This window comes from Thrips palmi, unplaced genomic scaffold, assembly GCF_012932325.1.
Source record: "Thrips palmi isolate BJ-2018 unplaced genomic scaffold, TpBJ-2018v1 HiC_scaffold_5, whole genome shotgun sequence".
NCBI classification, from domain to species: domain Eukaryota; kingdom Metazoa; phylum Arthropoda; class Insecta; order Thysanoptera; family Thripidae; genus Thrips; species Thrips palmi.
In genome coordinates, this window is record NW_023144632.1 from 11222294 (window position 1) to 11249760 (window position 27467).

General features: G+C 61.8%; 1 protein-coding gene across 1 annotated transcript; it reads right to left on the bottom strand.

Moving 5' to 3' along the window:
* Positions 1–4122: 4122 nt before the first annotated feature.
* LOC117650322 (knirps-related protein-like) lies at positions 4123–24123 on the bottom strand. Its single transcript, XM_034393670.1, has 3 exons — positions 23638–24123; positions 10398–10475; positions 4123–5825 (listed from the first exon to the last, which is right to left on the bottom strand). Exons 1-3 carry the CDS (start codon positions 23803–23805, stop codon positions 4851–4853), a joined length of 1221 nt encoding a protein of 406 aa, XP_034249561.1. The 5' UTR covers positions 23806–24123; the 3' UTR covers positions 4123–4850.
* Between the last annotated feature and the right edge of the window lie 3344 nt (positions 24124–27467).

Consider the following 27467-nt stretch of genomic DNA (forward strand, 5'->3'; position numbering starts at 1 on the left):
GCGGAGTCCAGAGCAGATCGCTGAGCCCGGGGCGGACTGTTGCTCCGGAAGGAAGGCTGCACGTCGAGGCATTCCCCCGCCCCTTCCCCCCTTCCCCCTCTCTGCCCGTCGCGCCCCTCCTTGGCCCCGGGCGCGTCAAACACTCGGCTTGCGCGACGCGCCGCGACGCGGGCGGATTAAAAAGAAATCACGGCCCGAAAGTGAATCGCATCAAGGCGTCGTCGTTCCGCGGTTCCCACCAGATTGCCGCGATTCGGTACTTCGGCGCGTCGCAATGCCGGCCGGATTTCCAGCAGACGTTCGGCCGTTCGGGCGGGGGGAGGCATTCCTGCGTGGCGCCTCGCAAATCGATTGTCTCCGATCGGCCGGGTCGGCCGTGAGGCGCCGTGAGGCCGTGCGGGGCAATATCGCGGCTATAATTTGAGGCCGTTCGTCTTGTTGGCGCTGCGCGATTATTAATTGCTGTTTGCGATGAGGAACGCGCTGCTGCACCGTCACCGTGTGGGGCTGGGGCGCGGCGGCGGAGCGGAGACCTGCCCGCGGCACTGCACACGCCTTGCGGCGGGGCGCGGCGGGCCGCGGCGGGGCGAGGCAGGCCCAACCGGACGGCATGACACATTTATTTATTTCGTCATCACGGGGCTTGACATTTGGGCGGTGCAGTGAGGAACCGCGACGCGGCGACCTCGGCGGTGTGCGCGTCCTCTACATGGCGTCGGCGGCGACCCCGGCGCGGCGCGGGCCTCCATTACGGCGCCGGTTAAGTGTCCGAGCCATAAAGGCGACGGGTCCTTTGACTGATAGGCTCCGCGGCGGCCGCAGAGGGTGGCGCCAAACGCAGGCCGAAGCGCCCCGGGAAGGACGGCCCGCTGCACCGTTTGGAGTGCAAGGGACGTCCTGACGGGACAATCGCGTCCCCACCCTCGGCACGCCCCGCCACGCCCCGCCACGCCCCGCCACGCCCCGCCACGCCCCGCCGCGCGAGCGTGCGCGTTGACCCGGTCTGACGGGCAGCAGCGGTGGCCGCGCACGATGCGAGAGACACCTGTCTGGAGCGGCCGCCCCGCCAGTCCGCCCCGCCCCGCCCCGCCCCGCCTGGCCGGCACGGGCATTCCTCTGAGCCACAAAGCCACGCAACTGCGGCCCGCGGCCCGGCCGGCCGCGGCGTTTTTCCGCGACGTCGTCGACGGCGGCGGCGATGGACGGCGGCGGGGCGGCCGCGCACCGCGGGGTTGACGGCGAGGCTATCGACGGGGCGTCCGGCCTAGCGGGCCCCTCTAGCCGCGCACCACGTACCGCGTACCGCGTGCGCGACAAACTCAAGCAGCGGCAGCGGGGCCGCACTGCAACGCCATGGCAACGCCACGCCACCTGCAGATGGAGCCACTGCCTCGGCGTGCCGCGCCGTGCCGTGCCGCGCCGCGGTGGCAGATGCAGGCAGTCGAGGAGGTCCCCGACAGAGTGTCACGACATCGCATGGCAAGTGGCACGGTGGCAAGTTGGCGACGAGACTCCGCGCTGCGCCGCGCCGTATAAACGGTCGGACAAATTTCTCTGGCAGGAAAAGAAGAAGGAGGGACGACGCACGTGCGTGGCTTCGTGGCTGCCTTGCTGGCTGCCTTGCTGGCTGCGCGTCGCCGTCGCGGGGAGTACCGGCCGGGGCCGCCGGCAGCCAGGCTCGCCTTTATTCTAATCTCATTTTCTATCGAAATGCTAATCCGTCCGGCAGTGTACTCCGCGCTGGCCCTGCCGGCCGCCGTAATCCCGGCTGGGCCATATCCCGGCGACACCATGCCTGTTGCCCAATCCCGGCATCTCCATATTGACACCGTCTCGAATCCTGATCCAAATCGATTTTCTCCAAAATCCTCCTCTTTCCCAAACTCAGCCGCACAACAGCTCGGGGCTTGGATCCTGGCTCTGGTAGCTGGCCGCGCCCAACTTTTCGGAAAGAAATGCAAACTTTTGCAGTTTTGGTCTTTGGACCACTGGAAAACTCGACTCTTTTTTACGCCTTTCGATTTTTTGTAACCCTGAGCTTGGATGACCCACTCGGCACCCGAGCCCTGCGACCTTACGTCTGACTGGCAACCCCAGTGGCGTCCCCGCGGGAACCCCGGCCGTCAGCCCGCGTCTGCCGCGCCCAGGACAGTCCGCGCCGCCGCGCCGCCCCTCGCCGCCCCTCGCCGCCCCTCTGCCGGCCTGCTCCCGGGCCGCGCGAGGAATGCTCGGCTATTTGAATAGAATGGACTTGATGCTGCGCACGCCGCCCGCCCCGCCCCGCCCCTGTTCTAACGACGCCAGCGCCCTCTTGTCACGTGGATCAATCAGAAAGTTATTGCGATGCGCGCGCCGAGCGATAGCATCTCGAAGTACGAATGTGGCCCGGCATCGTCCGGCATTGGCATTCCATGGGACGGATTGGCGAATTGGGACAATGGGCACCGATCGGCCGTGGCAGTGCCGTGGCACCAACGGCTCGCTGGCAGGCCAAGCCACGCAAAGCAGCCTCTGCCTCGGCAGCCTCGGAGACAGGGAGACGCAGAGGCACGACAAGCGAAGCGTTAATTGCAGAGTGCCCTGCAGTGCCCTGCCCTTCCGGGCCATTTGAATACCTAATTAGCTGAAAATGAAGCACGCCGAACATTGTTGCTCTCGTCGGACTTGTTACGCCACAGAGTGGCTCTAGTGTGGGGCGCAGCGCGCATGCGGCGCGCAGGCAACGCATTCTGGGACGCGTACAGAGTTTACGACAAAGCATAAATCACACTCGGTATCAATCGCTGGATATTGGGCCAGCCTCCTCCCCGTGCGCGTGAGTGTATGTGCGTGCGTGTGCGTGAGTGTGCTTGAGTGTGGCTTGACCTCTTGGATTAGCGAGTGCACTCACAACGGCAATTATTAGGAAAACTAATTTTATACGTGTCGGCCGGTCCGGGACGGGGCGCCGCGGCCCCGCGACGCCCCGCGACGCCCCGCGCGGGTACAGGTTGGCCGGTACCGCTCCGCGCCGCTCCGTCCACACCACCCAGCCTTGCCTACAGTCTGCCTACCCAGCCCCATCCGTCCCCAGGAAGGCCTGGCCGAGTGGCCGGCGCGGCACCAGCCTGCTGGCACCAGCGGCCTGCCGGCCCGCCGAGGTGGATGACCCCGACGACGTGTTTGTGGCGTGCACCGGGAAGGTCGCGGGTTCGCGTCCCGCCTGCGCCATTTGTCCAACGGCACTGACGCGCGGCTTTTGAACGGCGCCTCCTCCCCTCACCCCCACACCCCAGTGCTGACTCGTCTCATACACTATGGGGAATGCCTTCAACTCGCAGAAAGTTTTGGGATTTGCTAATTCGCCTTGATCAGGAGGCATAACGATGACATCATTCTTCTGAGGAGCGTGCTCTCAAGCGTGCTTTTCGGAGTGGGTATACGTAGGTAGCTTAGTTACCCGCACTCATTTTTTGCCAGTGGCTACTAAGTTTATCAAAATGTAGAAAGAAAAAAAGAACGTAACAAAAGAATTTTGGTTCAATATCTTGCGTGCCAGGTTTGAGAGACTAACTTGAGACGGAACAAGGCGAGGGTGAACATTCTTGTCAATTCCAATGTTAGCGGGTTGATCGAATATAGACGATTTGACTTTTGCGCCATTCCGAACGTGTTCCCTCCTTTCTTTCTTCCAGTGTGCCCAACGTCCCGCAATGTGCTGACGCTAATTGGCGCGGCAATCTCCCCCTGGCGTCGAAACGCGAAAAGCGAGGCGAAAAGTGCCAAAGTGTTCGCACCTTTCCGTCGGCGTGACATTTGACGCCGCGCCCCTCGCCCCGCGCCCCGCGCCCCGGCAGCGGAACGGGTTCGCGGCGGCCATATTTCACCCGCAGAGAGGCTTTTCCTCGAGTAATTATTAATGGGACTTACATCGCGTAATGAGACGCAAATGGGATGATGTATGGATCGCCTTGCTTACGTTTCTGTTACCATTTTCGCGTCGCTGAATTATTGCCCGGCCGACTGCCGTAAAGGGGCGCCTTTTGATGTGCACGCTGCGTGCGCTATGGGCACCAACCATTTCCTTTTTTTTTTTTTTTTTTTCAACTGGTGGTTTACGAGAAATAAAGTAATTAAAACGGGTTCAGTTTTGTACTCATTGGTTCCGTTTACTCATGCTCAAACACAACAAATGTACAAACATAATGTGTGCCATAATAGTGAAACACGAACGTCTTTGAACTATGTACAATAATCAAACAATTGTATATGTACAAATAGCTTACTATGACACACAATTTATATCAACATCGATCATTTCAGATATTTTACTGTGTACAAATAATATCATAATATAAAAATAGTATTTATGACTTCGTTGGGCTGAACCTGTGCATACAAACATTCCAACTAAAACATTTTGTTTTAAACAATTGTGTTTTAGACGAAAAGTAGTTGAAGCACAATTATAATAAAACTCTGGAAATAAATAATACACTATAAAGGATACAATACGCCCATTTAAACTAGTTTTTTCTTAAATCACTTTTTTTATCATTGGTATACATTAACACCAAGACGTCCTACAACTAATTTTCAGCCACACAACACAAAAGTGCGTGCTATCACCATGGTGTCTTACGTTTAACGCGACAAAAGTAAAAATAACTTAAAGAAACATCGTTGCATTAGTACAACTCAAATTGAATAGAACGAACTAAACAAGCCACTTCACACAAAGTGCATCGCGACACGTCTCCACAAAAATTCACAGAGTAAAACTTCAAATTTCATCTAATTTAAATTTAAACAGCGGTGGCGAAATACAATTAATAAAAGCCGCACCGCATCACTAAACCTAAATCCTACAGTTAGCCGGATTGAGGAACTTCGCAGCCACGCTTGCTCGTGAGGTCCAGCACGCACTCCTTGGTGTCTTTGGTGCCCTCGTCGCCGTGCTCTGATGGCAGCTTGGCGGGGGAGTGGGCGGGGGACGGCGACGTTCTCGCGGAGAGGGTGGTGCCCTTGACGGACAGGTCCATGGGCTGGTCCTGGTCCTCCGCGACGCCTCCCAGGGCGGGGCTAGCCAGCGCCAGGTCGCCGCCGGCGCGGGGTGGGCAGCTGGGGTCGAGGAACATGAGGGTGGGCGCCAGCCCGGGCCTCGCAACGCCGGGGACCATGGGCAGCGGCGGGAACAGGACCCTGGGGGAGGCGACGGCGCCGGGCAGGGGTGGCGGCGTCGTGTAGCTCATGGGGGGCGGCGTCGGCGACCTCATGGCCTCGGACACGAACTTGGCCCGCGCGCTGAGGAGCTCGGGCTCGCTGAAGGGCGACGGCGTCTGGTGCGAGGAGGGCGGCCGGATGAAGGTGTTCGGCGACCTGCTCGAGTCGTGGTCATTCTCGCCCGACGAGCTGTACTCCGAGTGCGAGCTGGCGGACCGCTCGGACCGCTCGCTGCGTTCGACGCGCTCGCTGCGGGCCTGCTCCTCCTTGACGTGGTCGGCGTGCAGCCCCAGGGCGGGGTGGTGGTGGCCAAAGTCCCCGAGCTGGCCGGGCTGCCCGGCGCCCAGGAACGGGCTGTGCAGGAAGGCCCCGGGGTAGAACGGCGACGTGGGGCTGGGGGTGGCGCCCTGGTTCTGGCTCTGCTGCTGCAGCAGGCAGTGGATCTTGAACCAGTTGGACCTGCGGCCGTACCGCGAGCCGCTCTTGGACATGCCCACCAGCAGGCACTTGCGCAGCCGGCACGCCTTGCACGACGTGCGGTTCTTCTTGTTGATGACGCACGACCCTTGGTTCTTGCACTCGGTGATGGAGCCCAGGTTGTTGTACGTCCGGCCGAAGAACGACTGCAACAGAAGGAAGGCACGCCGTGAGAAGTCTGATAAGCTCGCCATCACAGAGGCCACATCCTCCCACCGCCTGGCCCAGTCCAGGCCCTCGCACGGGCTAGGCTGGCTAGGCTGGGCCGCGTCCCAGCGCGACGCCATCGCTTTCTCCGGTCGCAGTAAATCCAGAGTCTCGGAATCCCCGCCGTGCCCGCCGTGTGGGTCGGCAGGTCGGCCAGCCAGGTCACCGCCAGGTCGCCGCCAGGTCGCCGCCGAGCGCGTCTCGCTCCACACCCAGGAGTGAGGGACGGCCACCTCGCCGCGTGCCTTTTAATTGAAACCATTAACGGGGCGCCGGATTTCTTCCAGGCGGCCCTGGCCAAGGCCCTGGACCGCCGGGACCCCCTGCAGGCCGCCAAGACGGATCGCTCATTTTCCACGTTATTAGTCCCAGTTCCTCGGTCCATTTTTCTCCCAGGCAAGTCGATACCCGCTCGCCCGGCGCGCGAGCGACGGCAGGGCAGTCAGCCTGCAGCGTAGGCAGCGCGGCCGGCAGGCGAGCGTGGCGCTGCCTAGGGTTGCCTACCCGGGCAGGCGGCCCGTGCCGCGCGGGGTCAGTGAGGCCGTCAGACCCCACGCGAGGCTACGCCAGGCCACGCCAGGCTGGCCGCGACCCCGGACCACAAAGCACACTCGTATCGTAAGTCAGGAGAGGCTTTCAATAGGCGAGCCACCATTACCCGCGGCACTTCCAGCGCCTTCCAGCGCCTTCCAGCGCCTTCCAGCCGGCGCAGCCAGCGCAGCCACATTCCCGCTAAAACTCTGATTTACACGCCCGGGCCATAAACACCCACCGCGTGCTGCGCGCGCACCGGACTCGTTTTGGCGCCAAGCCGCCTGCGCGGGACAAACTTCGGCAAAGGCCACGGCCTGGCCACGGCCTGGAGAAGGGTCTCGCGTGCCGCGCCGCTGTATCTCCCGGGACATCCGTATCAGCAGATGTGAAATGGATACTCTAGGGACACCATGTTGCAGCGATAGGCCACTGAGGCGTGAGTGTGTGAGTGCGAGCGTGTGTGTCCGAACCCTGGTATTTGAGGAGAGCGCCTCGCCGCGCCACCACACCGCCTCTCCTCCTCCACTACTTGCATAAACGTTAATGGGGAACGCTGCAGCGCTGCAACGTGTGTGGTATATCGCGCGGACCGGCCGACCGGGCTGTGCTGTGCAGCCAGCGACCCGCAGCGGCGACCCCCCTCCCTTCCCTCCCTTCGCGCAGCCCCGCGGGGGGCCTGGCCGCCCTGCCCGCTGCCCGCGACACAACGCCCGTTGGCCGTTTCCAGCAAAGTGCGCCCTGCTGTCTCATGCGCTACCGACTTGAGCACCCCGTGTCGCGTCGCATCATACATCGCGCAGCGTTCGAACGCTGCCGTTCGGAAACGCTTCCTTCCCCTTCCGCGACGCCGCGACGCCGCGACCGCCGAGTGGCGGCTGGCGACGCGGGCAAGGCCAAGGCAGCCGAGGCGCAGCCAAGGCGTCGCTGGCACGCGCGGCGACCGAGGCGACGGCGCCATCCAGAGCGCGGCCAACTCGCCTCCCCCCGCACCTTGGACGGCCGGCTTGCAGTGCAGGCGACGCGCGATCATCTGGAGCAGATACCGGCGAATAAGGCATCGGCCTGGCGGCCGGGGCCGCGGCACGCCGTGGCAGCCTCGACGCGAGCAGCACGAGGGCAGCCCGGACGACGGCGCGCATCCATCGCGCCACCAGTATATATCGGCCGCGGCTAAAACTCGACACTCCGGCACGGCACGCCAACACACGCGATGGTCAATTATGCATGCGTAGAGCACGTACTTCGTACTCCGTACTTCGGACGGCGGCGTCCCATATTGGACCCGAGGATGTTTCCCCTCAAAGGTCAGTTGCTGCCGGGCTGGCCGGGCTGGCCGTGGCGGGCCGCTCGCAGGGCATCCAGGGCTTCCAGGGCGTCCAGGGCGTAACGCAGCGCACAACGCAGTGATTGACACAGAGGCATCGCAGGCTCGGCGGCCTCCTCGCCGGCACGTTCCCACGGTGCGCCGCACGGCGATACTCCGCCCCGCGGCACGCGGCGCTACCCCGCACTTTCGCGCGCCCAACTGCCACCGCCTCGCGCTCCGCGTTCGCGCCCACCGAGTGCCATCTGCCGTGCGCGTCGTAAAGCCGCGCGCCCCACACGACGGAAGTGCCGAGGACCGCCGACCGCCCCGTTCACTCCAGCGACACTTTTTCCCCCGCTCAGCACCGTTACCATGGTTACCGCCGCGACCCGCACTCACTCGCATTAGAGTGATCGTAAACGCACAACGGCAGGGCCCGGCCAGGCCCGGCCCAGACCAGCATGCCCACACCGCGGCCACACGCCCATGGCGGTCGCAGCGCTTGTCGCAGCGTCACCGCGAGCGTGTCAGTCAGTCCTAGTGCCGGCCGGGCGGTAAATCAAATCACACCCATCTCGGCGCGATTCCGTTTTCGCCGTAAAAATGTCGGCGAACGACGCGGCGACATACGGCTCAATTCCGCATGCGAGAGTGCGCCGCCACACCGCCAGGCCACCAGGCCGCCACCCACTCCCGCCTGGGCCCCGGGACGCGAGCGCCGTGCGCGGCCGTGCGCCACGACGCCGTGCCCCGGAGGACCTCACGCACGCCGAGACTGCCGGACCCCGCCGAGCCGCTCCCGGAAGCCCCAGCGCATTCGATTCCGGTCCAGGCCTTCCAGGCCCTGCAGGCCGCGAGGCAGCAGGCAGGACAAACCTGCGTCGTGTCGCGAAGCATGTGTGCGTGCGTGCAAGAGAGAGCGCGCGTGCACCCGGCCAGCGTTTTTATTGCCCAATTAAACAATAGATCAATTAAACAATCGATCGATAAATCAGGAGGGCTGCTGCGTCTCTCCTTCTCTCTCGCACGGCCGCTCTCTCGGTGCGCGTTACGGTAAACGTCCAGCAGGCCAGCCTGTGGACCGGCCGGCCCGACGAGTCATCAAGCATCGCGATGACAAATTCATTCCGAGCAGATGGCCGCCGTGGAGTGTGCGAAGCGAAGCAGCGAAGCACGGCGACGAGCGGACAAATAAACCCGCCAAAAAAGGCGGCGAAAAACGAGGAGATAATAAGCCGGCGCGCGAGGCGGGTGAATCGCAGATTAGTGATCTTGCACCGATATTTTGCACGACCGCGGCGGGGACTTGCTTTTAATTCCTCCTCCTCCTCCAGTTCCACGCCGTGTTCATGCAAGCAGCACGTGAGACCCTCTCGCCGTCCTTTCACACTTGTTGGCCATCTCAGCGGCAGATCTTCGGCGCGGCCAGGCGCTGCTCTCGGTGAGGTACGGTCGCCAGCGCCGCGCCGCGCCGCGCCGTGCCGTGCCGTGCCCGACCAAACAAATGCGAATGGCCGCGCATCGATCCATCGATATTCCACGCGGATCACCACCGCGGGTCGCGGATTCCTGCACCGCGCGCTCGCCGCTACTGACGGGCTGAAAGGTCAGGCTGAAAGGGCCGGCCGGCCAGCCGGCCAGCCAGCCAGCCAGCCAGCAGCCAGCCGGCCAGCTGATTTGCAAAGTGCGAGGTGTGGCGCGCGGCACCGAGCAGCGGCACGACCCAGCGTCGAAGAGGAAAAATAAAATCGAATTTAAATCCTTTTTCCCGCGCAAACAAAAGACTAAACACGGCCCAGCAGCGCGGCCCAGCGCCAATTTGCAGGCCCACTCTGCACTTGGCGCGGAATGCAGCACTGCGAAGCTGGCGAAGCGCTGTACTGGCTAATGAAGCAAAACGGCGGCGGCAGCAGCAGCAACAACAGCGGGCCGCGCGGGTCAGCCGCAGCGCTGGCCGCGTGACGCGTTTTGCCCACTTTAGCCGAGTAATTAGGAGCGCGAGATCAATCGGCCGCGGCGTTCCAATTGTGTCGAGGCGATGGCCGGCTGCACAGCGTGCCTGCACCGCCCGCAACGCCTCGCAATGCGCCGAGGAGATGGCCAAGATATACGGGGTCCGGCCGGCCGGGGCGCACGAGCGGACTGTCGGAATCGGCATGAGTGCAAAGCGAAGCAAAGCGAAGCGCTGCGGCGATAAACCATCTTTCGCACCAAGGTTTCACTTCAAAACTTTTTTTTGTTGTTGCGAAATCCTGTTTTTGGTTGGCCGAGTGAGGGTTACAGTTCGCCTCGGACTCATAACTCTGTACTAATTGCCTCGGGGTTTCATTGATTCGAGACGATCCCCCGCGCCCCCTTCCCCCACACACCGCGACGCTGACCAACATCTGGCGGACCCCACCTTTCGTCGCCATCTTTTTAATAAAAGATGAGTCCCCCTATTCGATGGGCCAACATCGCACAAGTATTTCCCAGGTGTTCCCGTTCTACGCAATAAAAAACACACGTAAGGCGCTTGCTCCCAAACGCGTCCAGGCCGACTCACATGCGCGTCATAGAAGCGATTCACACCGACCCGCCAACACGCTCAAAACGACTTAACTCGCCCGTTTCCGTTTCCCTTATTTTTTGTTTGTTTACAGCCCAGTAGTAGTAAACTATTTGAACCAACCTTGCAGCCCTCGCAGGTGAAAGCGCCGAAGTGGAAGCCCGCCGCCGGCTCGCCGCACACTTTGCACTGCTGGTTCATCTGGAACACAAAGACAGGGGCGTTTAGAAGGCGCGTTATCGGGCCGGGCCGAGGCCGGGCCTTTACTGCGGTCACAACACATCGGCACCGAGTGCCGTTCCCGGTCGGTCGCGGCGCCACCCAGGCGGAGAGGCAGTCGACGCGCAGTGTGCTCTCCTCGTGTGTGTTTGAGCCACATGTGAGGTCACCTCGCTCAAATACTATTTCAAACAGCGGCCCATTATACGCTGGCGCACGTACGAGGACGCACACACACACACACACACACACACACCACACCAACAAGCGCTCGCTCGCGAGCACACACGCACACACACTCATAGACTCGAGGGGTGTGGCTGTCGTCCATTTGCACCAACGACAATGACTGTCGGACAGGTTTCGCTGTTCGCCGCGTCCCCGGCGAGCGAGACTCCGAAATTGTTTACCCAAACACGCCCAGTTTGGTGTCGCTGTGTGCGTGAGGCTCTTCCACTTTAAGGTGCAGTACGCTGCTGGGCACACAGCGCTCTGTTGGCCGAGATAATTAGACCTTCGCTCCGGCCCGCTCCGGCCCAAGGTGCCGAAGGCCGAGTTTCAAAACCAGGGCGCCTCCGAAACGCGCGGCCGGGCGGCGCCCCCAAGTTTCACCCCGACAGCGCGACAGCCGCGACACACGTCACGTGCCCGTCAACAAGCAGGCCAGTTTCACCGCGAGCCACGCGAGCCGCGCCTTATGGGTGCAGTGAGCAAGGGCGCCGCGCAGGGCGCGCCACTCGCCACGCCACGCAGCCACACTGTGGGAACCTCAACGCGCGTGGGCAGCAAAGGAACCATCCCCCAGACCGCCACCGCGGGGTCACCTCGGTCCATCAAGATTGGCTGGCGCCATGCCCCTCCAAGAGCGGCAGCCCTCCGCGCCCCGCGGTCGAACTTGCAAATATATCACAGTGCGTAGCCTCGGGGCCCCGGGGGGCCCGCCACGACGTGTGGCCGGAATGTGCGGGGCTACGCGGAGCTACCCCCGCGGGCCGCCCCGCCCCGCCCACCCGTCGCCAGTCGCAAACACGCCTAATTAGTGAGCGGCAGAATTTTCCCGTGTGTTTTCGAGTCTGTCTCTGTCGCCGCCCCGCGCTCCGCTCCATCATCATCAGAACGACAGTGCGTCCCGCCAGTAGCGGCGCGGCGACGCGGCCGACGCGGAGGTGTCGTCGGGATCCTCCAAGGACTCTCGCGCCTTTTTGTCCGCGGCGTCGTCCTGGACACAAAGGCGCGATTTGACAGCGACATGTCACCACAACGTGTCGCCGCGTCGCGTCGTCACGGCAAGTGCAGCAGGCAGTCTGCCTGCAGGGCGGGGCCGTCAGTGAGCCCTTCCAACTTGTCCGACACTTGTCTTGCAGCATCACCGCGCTCCTTTTTTCGATCGCGCATGTGTGTGTGTGTGTGCGTGTTGTCACGCGCGACGTGTGAAGGATGCGTGTGAATGGCGCGTCACCGGCTCGGATCGCGCACAAAGAGAAATTATTATTTTCCGAGACAAGAGCGAGCATTACTCCGTTTTTTTTTTTCGGCGCGAGATTTCATCCGGTGGCGCGGTTCGGCCGAAGGTCAGAAGAGCCATCCAAGCGGACAGGAATTCCTCCAAACGACACGCCGCCACCGCGTTCCGCTGCTTTTACGGGCCATGTCAAAAGTCACTAGGTTACCAACACCCCGGAGCGGCGCGGCACGGCGCGGCACGGCGCGGCGGACCGCCTCCCCCGGCCCGGCTACTCCCGGCCCGGCCCGGCTCGCATGCTACAGTTGTTTTTCAGCCCGCGGCAAAGACGAGCAAGTATTAATTAGTGGCTTATTTTTTCTGAGCCGCCACTGGGGCGCCGAGCGGCTGGGCGGCTAGAGGCGGCACGGCTCCGGGCAGGCCGCGTCGCCAAACGGGCGCACTGCTTCGCCTCACTTCGCCTTGCTTCGCGTTGCTTCGCGCTGACGGCATTCTCAGACGGGCCGAGAAAGGGCGCCACTCTGAGTCACCGAGTCGCCCAGTTGGGCCGCTTTCCCTGATTGCACACACTGCGAGGCCCCCGATTCAAGTGCGCACTGTGCGTCACCGATAGCCGCTCGGCCGTTGCATCCCCGTCAAGCCTGCGTCAAGACGCTCAGACGGACGGGGGAAAAACGCGCGACATTATTAATAGACCCGGGCCATCCACCATTAGTCAGGACTGCAGGGCGTCGCCGGGGATCGTCACCAGGATCATCCCCGGGCGGATGTGGGCCGAGCGTGTGTGTGTGTGTGAGTGTACGGTGGAGGTAGGCAACACGCGCTTGTCCTTCTTCAGGATGCGTCTCCCTGCAGAGGGATGTCATACCAAAAAGAAACGGCAATCCACATAGTATTTCACTTTTTTTGGACTGTTCTAAAGCTACAGCTGGCCATCCGCTAAAAATATCAACAAAAGAAACGTTGGGGAAAAAATGACTGCTTAGAACGTTTTGCTCTGAATTTTGTTGAATGCAGTCAGTAATTGATGACCAGTGTGCGTCAAAGCGATAAGTGAAAACGCAAACACGGTTCGCGAGCGCGTTCCCCGAAACGAGTGTTTGTTGTGGCGCGGCACGCCAGGGCACGCCGGCACCGCGCGCAGCGCATCAAAGGAAGTGTCGCAGGGTGGGAAAGTGCCAGGGCAGCCAGGGCAGCCAGCCAGGGTGATCTCCTTCGGGGTGATTAATGAAAGAGTGCCATCTCCGGGGAGGTCTGCAGACTGCAGTCTGCGCGGCACACACGTCGCCCTGTTAGTCGAATCTGGTCCGGACGGCCTGAAAAGCGCTGCGGTTGTGCGCGCTAAGAGCTGTGTCTGCAGCGACTGCAGGCGTCTGACTGCAGATTGATCGTGGAACGGTAAGACCGCAGCGGGACGGACGGACGGACGGCCTGACTGAGTGTGACCCGGGTCCACAAAGCGCACAGCACCAGAGAACTCATTAGTCATGTGCTACCTGAATTGTGTCAAACCAGAGTCTGCCCAGTCCGCGCAGCGTTCCTTGTTTGATCCCGATTACGCACGCCGTTGGACGCTCTAATGTTACTTCAAACAGCTGCGCCTCTTTAAAAAGAGTCCGCCGGCAGTCCATCGCGTGGCCCCGCGCCAACGGCACCAACGACGCCGACGCGCGGGGCGAAAAAAAACACACAAAAAAACAGAAGAACAGCAACATACTCGGTAGTTAATTCGCGAGTCAGCTTAGGGAGAAAAAAAGTGGGCATTACCCTTGATACAAGTCGGACTGCACTGCACCATGCGAGAAATTTTTAACTCCCTTTTTTTTGTTCCAAATAAGACTCGGGGGCAGCGTCCAAAAAGGAACTCGGCCAGTTCCTGCACTCTCACGGGCATTCCGAACGCGCACTCCGTTTTATGTGTCGACCTCCGAGAAATGCCACACATTGACTACATAATGCGGGTCGGACGACTCAGGGCAGCCAGAGGCAGAGCAGAGCAGTCCGCAATATCTGTCGACGGAGGCCGCACCAAAACTTTTCCAGGAAGGGCCTTAAAATTCATTAAAAGCGAAAACACAACTTGATCACGGCTCGGCCACGCCTTCGACATAGATACATATCTCGGGGCGACCCTCAGAGACCCTTCTCTATACCTACGCACCCTCGAGGTGAAGTCCCTCTCAAGAGGCTTCAAAAATGATATCACGGCCGAGGCCGAGGCATCCGGCGTTTTGCCTCATTTAAGCGGTTGACAAAACACATTAATAAAGCCTACCCTCGCGGAGCTCATTTTCATACGACGCACACAAAAGGGTTGCAACAACTTTTATGAAGTTCGCCGGCTGAGATCGTCCTTTATAGAGCATCTTCCTTATAAAAGTACGATTAATCAGAGACTTTCCCAAACAGGAACGGCGGTTTGTGCTTGCCTTTTTTTTCGGGCTCCTCCGGCGCGAACAAAGGTCACGCTCTTCATTTATAAGTCTGGCAAAAACGACTAAAGAATGACCCCAGGTGAAGTCATCGACACGTCACTCGCTTGATCCCTCCTCGGCCGTGCCAGGCGATGCCTGGCGACGTCAGACGGCTCATCAACTTGACAAATAGTGCTCCAGAGACAAACCGAGGGACACCGAGCCGGCCGCGCTGGCCGCGTGTATGCAAAGGCCTCGAGGCTCTTGCAGCCTCTTGCCCTGGCCATCAAAGCAGTTAGCTCGGACGGCAGCACGGCGGCAGCGACGACCAGACGGACGGACGGTGCCATTGGTCCGATTGGTCCGGTCCATCGGGATTCCAGCGCGACGGTAAGGCAGCGCCAGGCAGCGCCAGGCAGCGCAGCAGGTAGAGCCCCAAAGTCACAAAGTGGACCAGGAAAGGAAGCCTTATCGCGCCCCATCGCCAATCCGTTTAATTGGGACCGCGTCTCTGGGAAATGCCTTCCTCCGTTAGTGCTGCTTTACGATCTGCCGAATTATCGGTTGACACAAACGGCGCTGCGAGCGCTTATCAATCCCCGATCAATAACTTTCCCTCGCGCAATCCGCGGCGACAATGGAGCGCCAATAATGGAGCGTAATCGCAAAATAAATCGACGTGGATGGATGTTTATGTGTGTGTTGACTGTTGAAAAAGCCCGGCCAGCCCTTCCTTCTTCCGCGCGCAGTCCAGATTGATAAAGCATGTGGAGGAATCTCCAAGGAGAAAGAGAGAGAGAGTGAAATTATTTTCCTTTTCACGCGCGGGCTGACAGCTCGAGATCAATCATTATCAAATTCCACTCGCCATCCAAATCCGGGCCGTTCAAGTTATTCACACCTCTTATGCTGTTTGTACTCCTTCCTGGCCCGGGATTTGTAGCGAGCGATCCGTGTGTTTGTGGGTGTGCGCCTGTCTGTGTGTGACGTCTGTGTGGGAGGATACGAGGGAAGGACGTTACCTGGCTGCCTGACCCTTCCCAGGTCACCCAGCCTGTCTTTGTCCCCCAGCCCCGCCCCGCCCCGCCTCGCCGTGACGCGTCGTGCAGACGGCCCCAGACGGACGGTCGTGTCAGGCCCAGCATCGCCCGGTCGATTCTCCCTCGGACGTCAAAAAGCCCCGCGGTCGTCCATCGCGACCCGCGGACGGCGCGGACGGCGCGGACGCGGACTCCTTCCCGATCGACGACAAACTGGCCGGGCCCGACATCGTTATTCCCACCGTTAGCGTCGCAGCCGCCGTAACGACCCCGTCGCTCGTCCGTCTGACTGTCCACCTGTCTGTCCGTCTGCCAGTCCACCTGCCTGTCCGTCCGCCCGCCCGTCGCACTCGTCACTCTAATTGGCCGCTAACCGCGGACTAATCCTCGCTCGCTTTCAATCAAGGGCGCCTCATCGGCCGATGCCATCGGCCATCGCGTTTTTTCTGCCTCCTCCTCGCTTCAGTTGGCCAGCCTGCGGCCTTGGCGCTCGGCCTTGCGCGGCCTTGCCCCAATTACTTACTTCGTTAGGTTGGCAGCGGACGCCACGCTCCAGCGCCTTGTCGCTCAGACAAAAGGACGCCCCCCCCCCTCCCGTTCCGGTCCGCTCCGTTTTGCCGGCCGCGGTGCGCCGCGTGCCGCGATGTTGCTGTTGGACTGGTGGAGCGGCGCCGCGCCGATGGCCGAGGAATGGCTCAAATTTCACGGCGGAGCGCGACACTCGCGGACAGCGAGGCGGGCCGGGCGCGCGTTGTCGCACTAATTGCCTCTCACCGAGCGGAGGCGGGGCGGGGCGGGGCGGGGCGGGGCGGGGCGGGGCGGGGCGGGGCGGGGCGGGCCGCTGGCCTGGCGCCCGAAGGTCGGTTTATGAAAGTGGGATTCATTGTGGCAATGCCCCGGCAATGCCGACCCGCATGGGTGGTTCCGGCGCAAGGTGCTCCGCAGAGGAAATCCAGATTAGTGCCACCAAACTTTCCCTGCGCGTCCCGCGGGGCTCCAGCTTTTCCAGCGACCGTTTTCCCAGTGGCGCTGCTTGCGCTGCTTGCACTGCTTCCGCGCTTTCCCAGCGCAGCTGCCGCAGCCCGGCGCCAATCCGTCACCAGGCGCCAAGGCGCGCCTCCCGCAGAGGCAAATCGACATAATGCCGGCAATTTAATTTGAAATTGAAATGGACCTGCCGCTGCACTGCAGTGTCGCGCCGGCCGATTACTTACTCCTATGTAAATGCGGGACATATTTACCTCCGCTGGGCAGCGCGGGGCAGCGCGGACCCCGCGGGGCCACTCCCACGCCCGGGAGCAATACCTCCGTGCCGTGCCGTGCCGTGCGTGGGTGACGGGGCCCAACGAGATGATCGCGCACGGCACAATAAGGCACGACAAAAAGAGCGGAAAAATCGGAACGAGACCGTCGAGGTGTCCGGGAAGTCCGCCAAAAGCAGCGCGGAGGCCCATTCCGGGAACGTGTGCGGGTTGCTGGCCATCCTGGCCTGCCGGCCGGCCCGATTATTATCGCCAGTGACTCGACAGGCAGCGACGCATGAAGGGCCCAGCGCGGCCAGCCCGCCAGCCCGCCGCCAGGCCCGCCCGCCTCGTTCACACCGATTCCTCACTCTTCATTACTCCGAATTAATCTATTATTAATGGATCTCGGGTTGGCCGGACCGCGGCGCGCCTTAGACGCACCAAATCGCCACCCGGACGGAACGGGCGGAACGGACGCGGCTCAGACCGAAATGGATATAGGAAGCGCATTTTGTACACCGCCGAGAGAACGGAGGAGAACAAGGCGAGGATTTCGCCACCTTTGTGCCCCGGCTGCCCCGCTGCCCCGGTTGCCCCGGCCGAGCAACCTGCAATCTGCGCGAGCACCGCGGGCACCGCGGGCACCGCGGCCCGAAGATGAGGAGGTTCGACGCACGCCCCGCGCCAGCAGCGCGGCCAGCTAGGCCAGCACGGGCGAGAAGACCTGCGCGGCTCCCAAGCAATCATGCGAGTCCTGCCGTGCCATGCCTTGCCCTGCCCTGCCATACCATGCCATGCCGTGCCTTGCCCTGCCTTGCCCTGCCAGCGCACGGACCGCGGCACCGCGGCGCTCACACGCTCGAAGCTGACCAGCGTTTAGTCTTGCTACCGATTCTTTTCCGGATCGGCCAGGCCAGAGGGGAGGGGGGAGGGGGAGAGAAAGGAGCGAGCAGTGCAAAGCCAGGACAAGGAGCAGCATCAGGAGCCAAGGGCAGCCAAGGGCCATCAACCAAATGAAAATGGAACAGTGTGGGAACGGCGTCGGTCGGCCGGTCGGCCCGGGCACAGGCAGCAGGCAGGCACCCGGAAAGGTCTTCTTCTCGGGGGCGTACAGTGAACACGGCGAGGTCAAGCCGCCAGTGCTGCCAGTGGCGCGCTCACACACGCAGCGAGAAACCAGGGCCCGCTGCTGCCTGGCAATGGGTGCCGACCGGTGCCGACAGCGCGACGGCGGTATAGTCTGCCTAGACGGTGCTTCAGTTTCCGATCCAAGTGCGCGGAGGTCCAAGCACCCAGGACCGGGGACCGCGGACCGCCGCAGACCCCCCACGGCGGAGCGCGGTCCGCGAGCCCAACGACAAAACCGCACGGGGAACGTCTTCATGACCCCGAGCATGCTCAGCACACAGTGCTCCGCACCGCAACGAGGGGGCCGGCGGAAGGGAAAAAAGTGGACCCGGAAAGGAGAGCGATGTGTGCATGCAGTGCGCATGCATGGCCGTGTTTGCCGTGCACTTTAGGTGGCTCATCTTCGTCATGTTAAGGGCCACAATATGACGTGTTTTTTTTATTTTTCATTCTTCCCCGTCCGAGGCGTGGCGCGGCGTGGCGCGGTGTGGCGCGGCGGGCTCAGTGAATGTTGCGTGCATGCACTGACACGGGGAAAGGAGAGGACGATCCGCAGCCGGGATGAGTGATCCTGTGGGAACTGGGTGAGGGGCCGAGCGGGCCGAGCGGGCAGCACGCAGCATGTACGCCTTTTCAGTGCATCGGCTGGCATCGTGGGCTTCCCTCATGACCTCCCGCCTCTCTGTCCTCGCCCATTCCGGGACGCAGGATACCTTGCAGTGCTTCCAGTGCGTCCCAAAGAAGTCACGCGGCCACGCTGCGACGCTCACTCACTGCCGTTCGACTTTTTGACAAGAGGGTAGCTCGTCCGCTGCTCCTTTTGCTGCCCGTTGTTTTTACCCTCCTCCTTTTTTCATGAACTCTCCGGCCGGCTTCGCGTCACCCGTCCACCCTTTCCGGGAGCAATGGACACAGCAGAGCGTGACAAATCGGAGGTGTCGCTGCGCACACACTCGAGACAAAGAGGGGGGGGGGGAGGCTTCCCGGTAGCGACTGGAGGACTCGTCGCAAATCGCGGATTCAATCATATTTACGGCGGGGCCTCCGTTTGGGGACGCGACACACGACGGGGCCCCGGGTGGGGCGTGAGGAGGCGGCCGAGGGGAGGGAGTGGGGGGGAATTAAATGTATTTATATTACGAGGAGGTAGTAAAAAGGGAGCCAAAACTGGAGGACCATTCGGAAGCCGAGGATGACCACGCCGACGTCGGTGTGCCAGAACGGCTGGGACTGCACACTCGTCCTCAGCCACAACGCCCTGCCGAAGCCCTTCGAGGCCCGAGGCGCTAATGGACGCAAATGCCAATTAAATCCCGGCCGGAGCGACGCGGCCTCGCGATGCGATGCAGGCCGTGACGATGCAGAGGCGCTACTACAATGAATGGCATTTTCTGCGCGGACTCGCCCGCCACGATACAGCCATCGCGGCCTTGTCCAAAACGCGGCGGTGACGCAAGCCCGGCGCAGCGCAGCCGAGCAGCCGCAAGGCGCACAACGCCACAAAGCAGAAGAGCGTCGCGGAAGCACAACCAGACTGGCGCGCACACTCATACACACTCACTCACACGCGCGCGCAGGGGGCAGAGGGCACCAGCCCGCTCCACAAAACGACTCGCTGTGAGACTGCCCGGCCGTCCCGGCCTGCGCCGCCTGCGCCGCCGCCACGTTCGAAATAACGCAAATCACATTAATGGCCCGGGTTCGAAGTGTCGGCCGGTGTAAGCGGGATATCCTACTCCCCGGATTGAGTACCCCCAGTAAAATCCCTAGGGAAATGACCCCCCCTTAGGGAGAGAAAACCCCATCCCGGGGGATAGTGTCTCCCCTACCTCGAGAGGGGGGGAGTACATTGACCCTAGGATGGTGCTCCCCCGGGGTACACCACCCTAGGGTGAAGGTACTCCCCCTCTCTCGGGGGGGGGGGTACTTTGGGCCCCTAGGGATGGTGTCTCCCCACCAGCAGGGGATACTTGGTCCCTGGGGTAATGTACCCCCCCAAAAGGGCAATGTCATAGGCAGATGCCGTTGTCGGGGGTTTGGGGGGGTTTTTCCCTTTGCATCGACGGAAGGCTACTTAATATTCAAAATCTAACTGTCCAACCAATCCTCCAACCAAACGGCTCGGGATAGATTTTTCTACTCGCGACGGATGTTATCCTACTTTTGAAAATTTATAATCAAATTTAAATGGCCCAAACCCGCCCTAACCTAACCTAAGGGGCTCCTCACAGATCTTACTAAACTCGCGACGATCTTACCCTACTCTTGACCCTACCCTTCTCTTGGAAGGGAGACATGTACTCCCATGCTGGTGGGGATAAAATATCCCTAGGGACCAGTACTCCCCTGCTAGGGGGGGGAGTACATTGCCCCTAGGGATGGTGTACTCCCCGGGGGAGTACATCACCCCTAGGGACAATGTACTCCCCTAAAGGGGGGTACACCATCCCTAGTGCAATGCTTCCCCCCTCGAAGAAGGGGGAGTACATTGCCCCTAGGGATAGTGTACCCCGGGGGGGTACACCACCCCTAGGGTCAATGACTCCCCCCCGAGGTAGGGGAGTACACTATCCCTAGGGAGGGTCTCTCCCAAAGGGGGGGAGTACACTGCCCCTAGGGATGATGTACTCCTGGGAGTCAATGGTCACGAGAGTGTAATGCCCCGCCCAGACCTGATTCGGTTTTCGGGGGGAGCGGTTTCGAACGCGGCGTCCGAGCGCGCCGCTCTGGCGCCGTGACATTTGGGGCCCGACTCTAGCCCGACCAGCGACCGGTCGGCGATGTAGCAGGTGCACCGCGTCCGGGGTGAAGGGGTGAAGGGTCAGGGCGGCCAACACCCGCACGCCACCGCGCGCCGCCGCCGCCCAGCGTCGTTGGCCAAACTGGTCCGACAAAGGGGGCGATTTGTCCCGTCGGGTTGGCAGCGCTGTTACGGTGACATATGAAGGAGGACCACCAAGAGCGTGTGCAGCTACCAGTGGGCCGGCCGCTAGCCAGCCGGCCAGCGGCAGCCAGTGGGTCGCAGAGTCGCAGCGCGCAGGGTCACCATTACAAGCCACGTTAATCCCGCCATTACTATATTTCCCCGGATAAGCACTGCGACGTCTTCCTCCACGCGACGGACTGAATTACCGCGACAATTTAGAGCACCCGCCCGCCGCCCCGCCCCATTCAGTATGTTTCCTCCAGCAGTCTCGCCGAGTGCGCAGGCCGCGCGGGCATACGTGCCGGACAGCAATGCGCGCAGACGAGGAGTATTATTCTCGCAGCTTCGATTAGATTACGACTGGGGGGCCATGGCGGCCATGGCGGCCATACCGGCCGTACCGCACGTTCGCGGAAACAGCCGACACTCGAGCGCGCCGCTCAATAATTTGCCTTTTGTTTTGCACTGGCTCCGATAAGGCGCGCGACACCTCGGGGCACGCACGCCCCCGCAGCCACCGCCCCCACGCCGCCCCACGCGGCCCAAACAGCCGGGCCGCCGGCGCCCCCGCGCGTTCGCGGACCCTGACAGGCAGCGAGTGGAAAATGATCCATGTCGCACAGAAAAGCAGCGTGCACTTGTTGCACGCCGCGTTCCCACGACCGCCGCGCTGCCAGTGTCACAGTGTCAGGGCGTGGTAGGTGGGCCTGGTGGGCCTGGTGGGCCGGGGGGTGGGGGCCCGCAGCTCTATGCCATGTGGCCGGGCAGGCCGGGCCCCTTTCGCCCACCGGTAGAGGATGGCACGGGGTCGCTCGCTAATCCAGCGGGGAGAAAGTGAGAAGCACTTTATGGGGCAGGGCAGGGCAGGGCAGGGCAGGGCGGGGCGGGGCGGGGCGGGGCGGTGCAGGGCAGGGCAGGGCAGTGCCGCGACAAAGCAAAGGTAAAATCCCCACACCATTAGCGCTGCCTTGCTGCCCGTCCAGGCCTCCGTCCAGGCCGAGGCGAGGCCCTCGCTGGCCGCGCTGGCCGAGGCCATGACGAGGCCCTGGCCCAATCTGATAGCGGGCAGCGCGTGCCGCGTAAGTCGGCCGATATTTCAGGATGACGAATTCAAACTCGACGCGCCAAAGTCCCTGCCCCCTCCCCTCCCCTTTCGCTCCCGAAAATTTATGGAGGTACGAAATATTCTGTCGATACTCGACAGTGGGGGGGACGTTACGTGCTCTGCTTTTAACCCCCTCACCACCCCCCCCTCTTCCAAAAAATTCACCTGACCCCCACCACCTCACCCAACGATAGCATTGTTTATGCAAGGACATTCTGATAAATTCAACGACGGACCCAACGCATATGACGAGCACATAGGCCGTCCGTGTGTGTGTGTGTGAGTGCCTCGTGCGAGAGTGTGAGTGTGCGAGAGAGTCTGCGCGGGCAAACGCAAGCGCGCGCATAAAACTGTAGTCCAGGAGAGCAAGCAAACAGCGCAAGAAATCGTAAAGCAATAAAACAGAGTGGTCGATATACAGTAATGGCGGACGCTGGCTGGCAGCACGTGCACTGGCGGGGGTGGCGGCCCCGCACTGCCCGACGCAGCGCGCGCAGCGCCCAACGCAGTCCTGTGTTCAACGGCTACGTGAGGCGTCGACTAAATACGTCAATGACTCACCATCTCAACTTAATTGTCCGAGAAAAAAAATCGCCGTGCATCGTGTTTGTAGTGTGTCTGTGTGTGTGTGTGGTGTGTGTGTCTGTGTATGTGTGGGTATGCATGTGAGTGTGTATGTGTGTGTGTGTTATATTTCCCACGATTCCATTGCGCCGTCCCGTAGGCACGTACGCACGCACACCACACATCGCTTGCGTGCCGGCACCGAGCATCGGTTTGTTAGAACTCGGCCTGAGGGCCCCAAAGCCGGAGAGGCTGCGGGGCTGCGGGGCGGGGCGGGGCGGGGCGGGGCGTTCCCTCCGCCCGTAATACCCATAATATCGAGAGCGTGGAGAATCGGGATGAAATGGTAAACCAGCGTGTTGGCTCACCTTTGAGGCTGTCGGCGGCCTCGCGTGGGAGGAGGATAGGAACCCGCCGGCGTGAGTGAACAACGTCCACGGCCCGCGGTCCGCGGGGCGTAAGGGCGGTGACGTGGAAGAGCGGCCGCGCAACACTGCCGCCACCGCGGACCACGACGACACGTACTTACTAGGACGCTTTGTCAACAATACGGTAAGCCAATTTTCTGGTGGTTTACTTTTTGTATGGAGGTCCGTAAGACAACAGTTTAGGCAACGCACTAGTAAAAAAAAATCACACGTTTGTTTTCTTTTCCAGTGTTTCCAACAAAAATATCATTATTATTATTATTATTCTCTTTTTATAAAATTATTATTATTCTCGAAAGAAATGTGTAAAAACAAAAATGACAAATAAATTTTAAAACGAAAAATTATTGGCTGTAAAATGTAGTACTGCGATCCGAAGTGTCGTGGACTTGGACGCGTGGGGAAGGCCCCACAGGCAAAACTCCCAATTTCGCGGAGGGACATTCGTCATCCAACAGCAGACCAGAAAACAATCGAAATCTTTCCGGAAAGAGTACAGTGACACCGGCCCGGCTGGCCCGGCTGGCCGGCCGCCGCGGGGGTGGTCGACGGCATTGCGCCTCACCTCCAGTGCCTCAGTCAGGGGACGGTAAGCCAAACTTCCCGGGAAGCGACGGCCAGTCAGGCTGCCCAGGCTGCCCAGGCTGGCCACTATTGTGGCCACGGCACTAATGACAATCCAGTGACACCACCGTGACACCCACGCACTCTTTGCACTCACGCTTTGCGCGCGCTTCGCTGCTTCGCGGAACGGGCCCGCTGTCACTCAAAAACGGGGGCAGGTCGAACAAAGGCAAAGCCAGAGGCAAAGCCGGTGTACTCAGTGTACTCACCGTGAGACAGTTGTCCAGCACGGGCCCCGGGATGCCCCCGGGACCGAAGACCCCCACGCCAACCCCCACCGTCTGCGCCGAGGGGTCCATCTTGAGGCTGGCGGGGCTGACGGACGGGGACAGCGACGGGGCCTGCGCGAACGAGAAGCGGATCTCGTCCTGCCTCATCAACAAGGCTGGTCCGTGAGCCAGGGTCGCAACACTCACTGCACCACGTCCTGGGCGCCTCTTCGGGGCGCCTCGCTACGCCTCGCTTCGCCGCGCTAGCAGACGACGCCCACTCCACACCACAACAGTCGCACGGATGTCACTGGCACTGGCACTCGCACTGTCACGGCGTCACGCGCACTGACGGTGACGACGTTCTTGCTGACGCGCAGGCACGCAGTTGCACGCAGAGGGGCAGGGCCGGCAGGGCAGCCGACGTATCGGGGTATCGGACGGAGCGGCGAGCGGCACGGACGGCCGGGCGATGCGCACCTGGCTGCAGCCACAGCGGAATGAAGCGCAGGCCGAGGCAGAGGCGGCCAGGCGTCCCCCACCCCGCGCCGCTGCCCCCTGCCCTGCTCCAGCCAGCTCCAGCGGAGCCAGCGGTGCTCCAGTCACCGGTACGGATCGGGCGGCGCGGCGCAGCGCTTCTCCAGCCACCGGCGACCCGCGACCACCGGGCGCGCTTCGGCCCGCGGCCGCCAGGAGGCGCCACCGCCCCGCCGGAGTGGGGGCCGGGCCCGCCCCGCCGACGCCCCGCCAACGCCCAGCGCCCGCTCGCCCGCGGCGGGCCCGCCTTCCGGGCCGAACGCGACCAATGGACGGCCGCGGACGCCTCCCCCCGCCCCGCCGGCCAGCACCGCCAGCCTCGCCAGGACGGCACGGGCAGCACGCCGCCGGCCGCGAGCACCGCGAGCACCGCGACCTGGAGGCGAGGCGACGCTACTCGCGACACTCTGCCGGGTTCCCCCGCGGTTCGCGGATGAGATGACGGCGCTGGCCGGGCACGGCGATGCGGCCCCGCGGCCCGTGCGCCCCCCCCCCCTCGCCCGCCCCGCCGCTGGGGCACATTAGTACTACACACTAGGGTACATGGACCTCGAAAGCTACGCCGCGGCCGCCAAGCGCCCCGACCGATTCAGGGCACGCCTCAAAAACATGTAGACTTCCGCCACGGCGAAGTGGATCGTGTGCTTCTTGATGGCGGCTAGATAGGCCGCACTCTGCGCCGGAAGTACTAAGGAAGGAAGATACTTATAGTTTGAAAAATTTGGAAGGAGGACTACTCCAGGACTTTACAGAAAATGGGACGGTTTCCTGCTCCTACTGGTGTGGCGAAGCACAGCCACCAAGCGCCCCTATCGCGCGCGTCAAGGTCTCCAGCTCATACTGTACCCTGTTAAATATTTCCCGTTTACTCCAAAAAAAGAAAAAAAAGAGACAAAATTGGCACCGTGCGTTCGTCCGTGCTCGCGGTGCTCGCGGCGCGTGAGTTATCGCCGCGGTGTCGCTCCACCCCCTCCTCCCCCTCCCACGCGCGCCGGAGCGGCGGAGCGGCGATCTGATTGGCTACCGAGGCGCCGAGCCGTAATGAACCCAATGATGATTTATCGGGCGCGTCGTGCCGGGCCGTGCCGAGCCGCGCCACTCACCCCGATTATTTATCGGCTGGGCCGTCGCACGCTCTGATGTGTTTAGCGCCAAATAAAGGATTTCCAGACGCCGAGTTGAAAAAAAACAACAACAAGAAAAAACACGCGTGATCGGATACAGCTTTGGTGCTTGCGCCCCGGACGAGTGTTGAGCGACAAAGAGAAGAGAGGGGGGCCTAGCTGGATGCTAAAATCGGATCGAGCCTAATGCCCACCATAAAACGGCCGGCCCGGCCATATTTCCCGATCTATATGGTCGCCGACCGCGACGCCGGAATGTTTAACGGACGGACGGCGTCAATATCCAGCAGGTTGACGCCCCCGTTCCGGAAAACCAGGCCTGTCCTCTGCCTCTCGCTTTTCGCCACAAAACTCGGCCGGAATCAAGTCCCGGGGGTTTTCTGGAGTAGATTGGGAGATTGGCCCTCGAAGTGCGCAGCAGCCACGGTGGCAGCAGCCGAGGACGCTCCGCACCGCGAGGGGCTTAGTGCCAGGCTTACCAGGTTTACTGGGGCAGGCCGAGGCAGGCCGAGGGCAGCCGAGGGCAGCCGCGGCGAATGGCGTCCCTCACTTTTCCCGGCTTCCCAGAAGAAGAGGCGACGGCAGCACGGCGCTGCGGCGCTTGCGTGGCGTGGGTCACCGCCTTGGACAGCTCGGGCCTGGCGGCCTGGCTCTGGCTCGCCGTCGGGGAGTCGAGTCGTCGCTGCAACAGCTGTCGAGTGATTCCACTGTCCGCACTCCTCGCTCTCTGTCTCTCTCGCACCCTTCCGGACTCGCCACGAGTGCGAGAGAGACAGAGCGAGGAGTGCGGGCCGCGGAATCGCTGGACTGGCTGCACAGCCCGGCTGCAAGTAGCCAGGGCCTCAGCCCCTCGTTGCATAAAATGGTGCGTCGAGGCTGCGGCCGCTGGCCAGATTGCTCGTCCGTTTCCCGGAACGCGGAGGGCCAGGGGGCCGAACGCGCAGGGGATGCCGCGGTCATTTCGAAAGCCGTGACAGGAAAGACTGCCCACGGCGATAATCCACGGCTCGGCCGTGTCACGACAGCGCTGGCGCCAGGCCGGCCACTGAAAAAAGAGGGTCAACAATCGATTCTACGTGGCTGTGCCCATAAAAATCTTCAGCAGCTGAAAAAGAACGACAATATTTTCAAGAAATATTATGGCTAGGCCATCCCGTCGGCTGGGACTCATCGGCACGCGTCGAACTGTTTTGGGGCGTTGGCCGCGCTGGTCCGCTGGCCGCACTACGTACTCCTCGCCGCGGCAGGGCGTTCTGCTTATCCGAATGACTTGACGGTAACGAACGCGGTGCGCTCGCGTATCTTTATGTGCTCACGTAGTCTGAATGCGAAGCGCGCCGCGTCGCGTCGGGCGCAGCACTGCCGCGCCGCACCGCGCCGCACCGCGCCGCACGGCCGCCCAGGGTTCGGGGTCATCCATAAATAAGGACGTAACGCGTTTTGGCCGGTCAATAGTCTAATAAGCCTGGAACGGCCTGGAACGGCCTGGAACGAGCCGCGCGGCGCAACGGCCGGCCGGCCGGACCGGGTCCGTTCCTAAATTATCTCCGCCGGGGCGGGGCGGGGCGGGGGTGGCACGCCGGGGCTCATTTGTCGACCGTTCCATAAAGCAGAGAGTCATGCAGTCGATTCCCGTCAAGCGCGCGCACTTTTGAATTCGAGGGTGTCCTAATCCAAAGATACGCCCCGGATGATCCTGGGCGGCCAGCCCGTCGGCCGGTAGCTGGCGGCCGGCGCACAGCAGCCCCCGGCTTCTGGAAGGAAGCGACCGGGGAAGCCCCGCGCCCTCGCCTGTTTGCCACACTGCCTCTTTCCAGAGCAGTCCGTGGAGTGGATTAGAGCTCCGGGAATCACGAAGTGCACTGAAAACGTCGCTGCTGGCCCTGCTGGCTGGCTGGGCTTGGCTTGGCGCGCCACTCTCTTGGCTGTGTGCTGCAGATGCGTACTATATCCACCCACCTACACGCCCGCGCCCCGCAGCGCCCCGCCCCCTTCTCTCTCTCCCTTCCAAGATCGGGGCTTTGGGAATTAATTGCTAAAAAGGTCAAGGTATTTAAACCCGAACACAACACGGTGCGCAGCAACAGCAGCGTAGCAGCGCCCCCCTCCTCTCTGGCAACTCCTGCGCTGCCATGCTCTGCTTTCTATTTGTTCCTCTCTCGCTTCCGA

Excerpts from the sequence above, each read along its gene's own strand:
- LOC117650322 (XM_034393670.1), bottom strand. The coding sequence starts at position 23,805 with ATGAGGCAGGACGAGATCCGCTTCTCGTTCGCGCAGGCCCCGTCGCTG. Across the intron at positions 10,476-23,637 it reads TGCTGGACAACTGTCTCACG|ATGAACCAGCAGTGCAAAGT; the intron begins GTGAGTACACTG and ends TTTGTGTTCCAG. Across the intron at positions 5,826-10,397 it reads TCACCTGCGAGGGCTGCAAG|TCGTTCTTCGGCCGGACGTA; the intron begins GTTGGTTCAAAT and ends CTTCTGTTGCAG.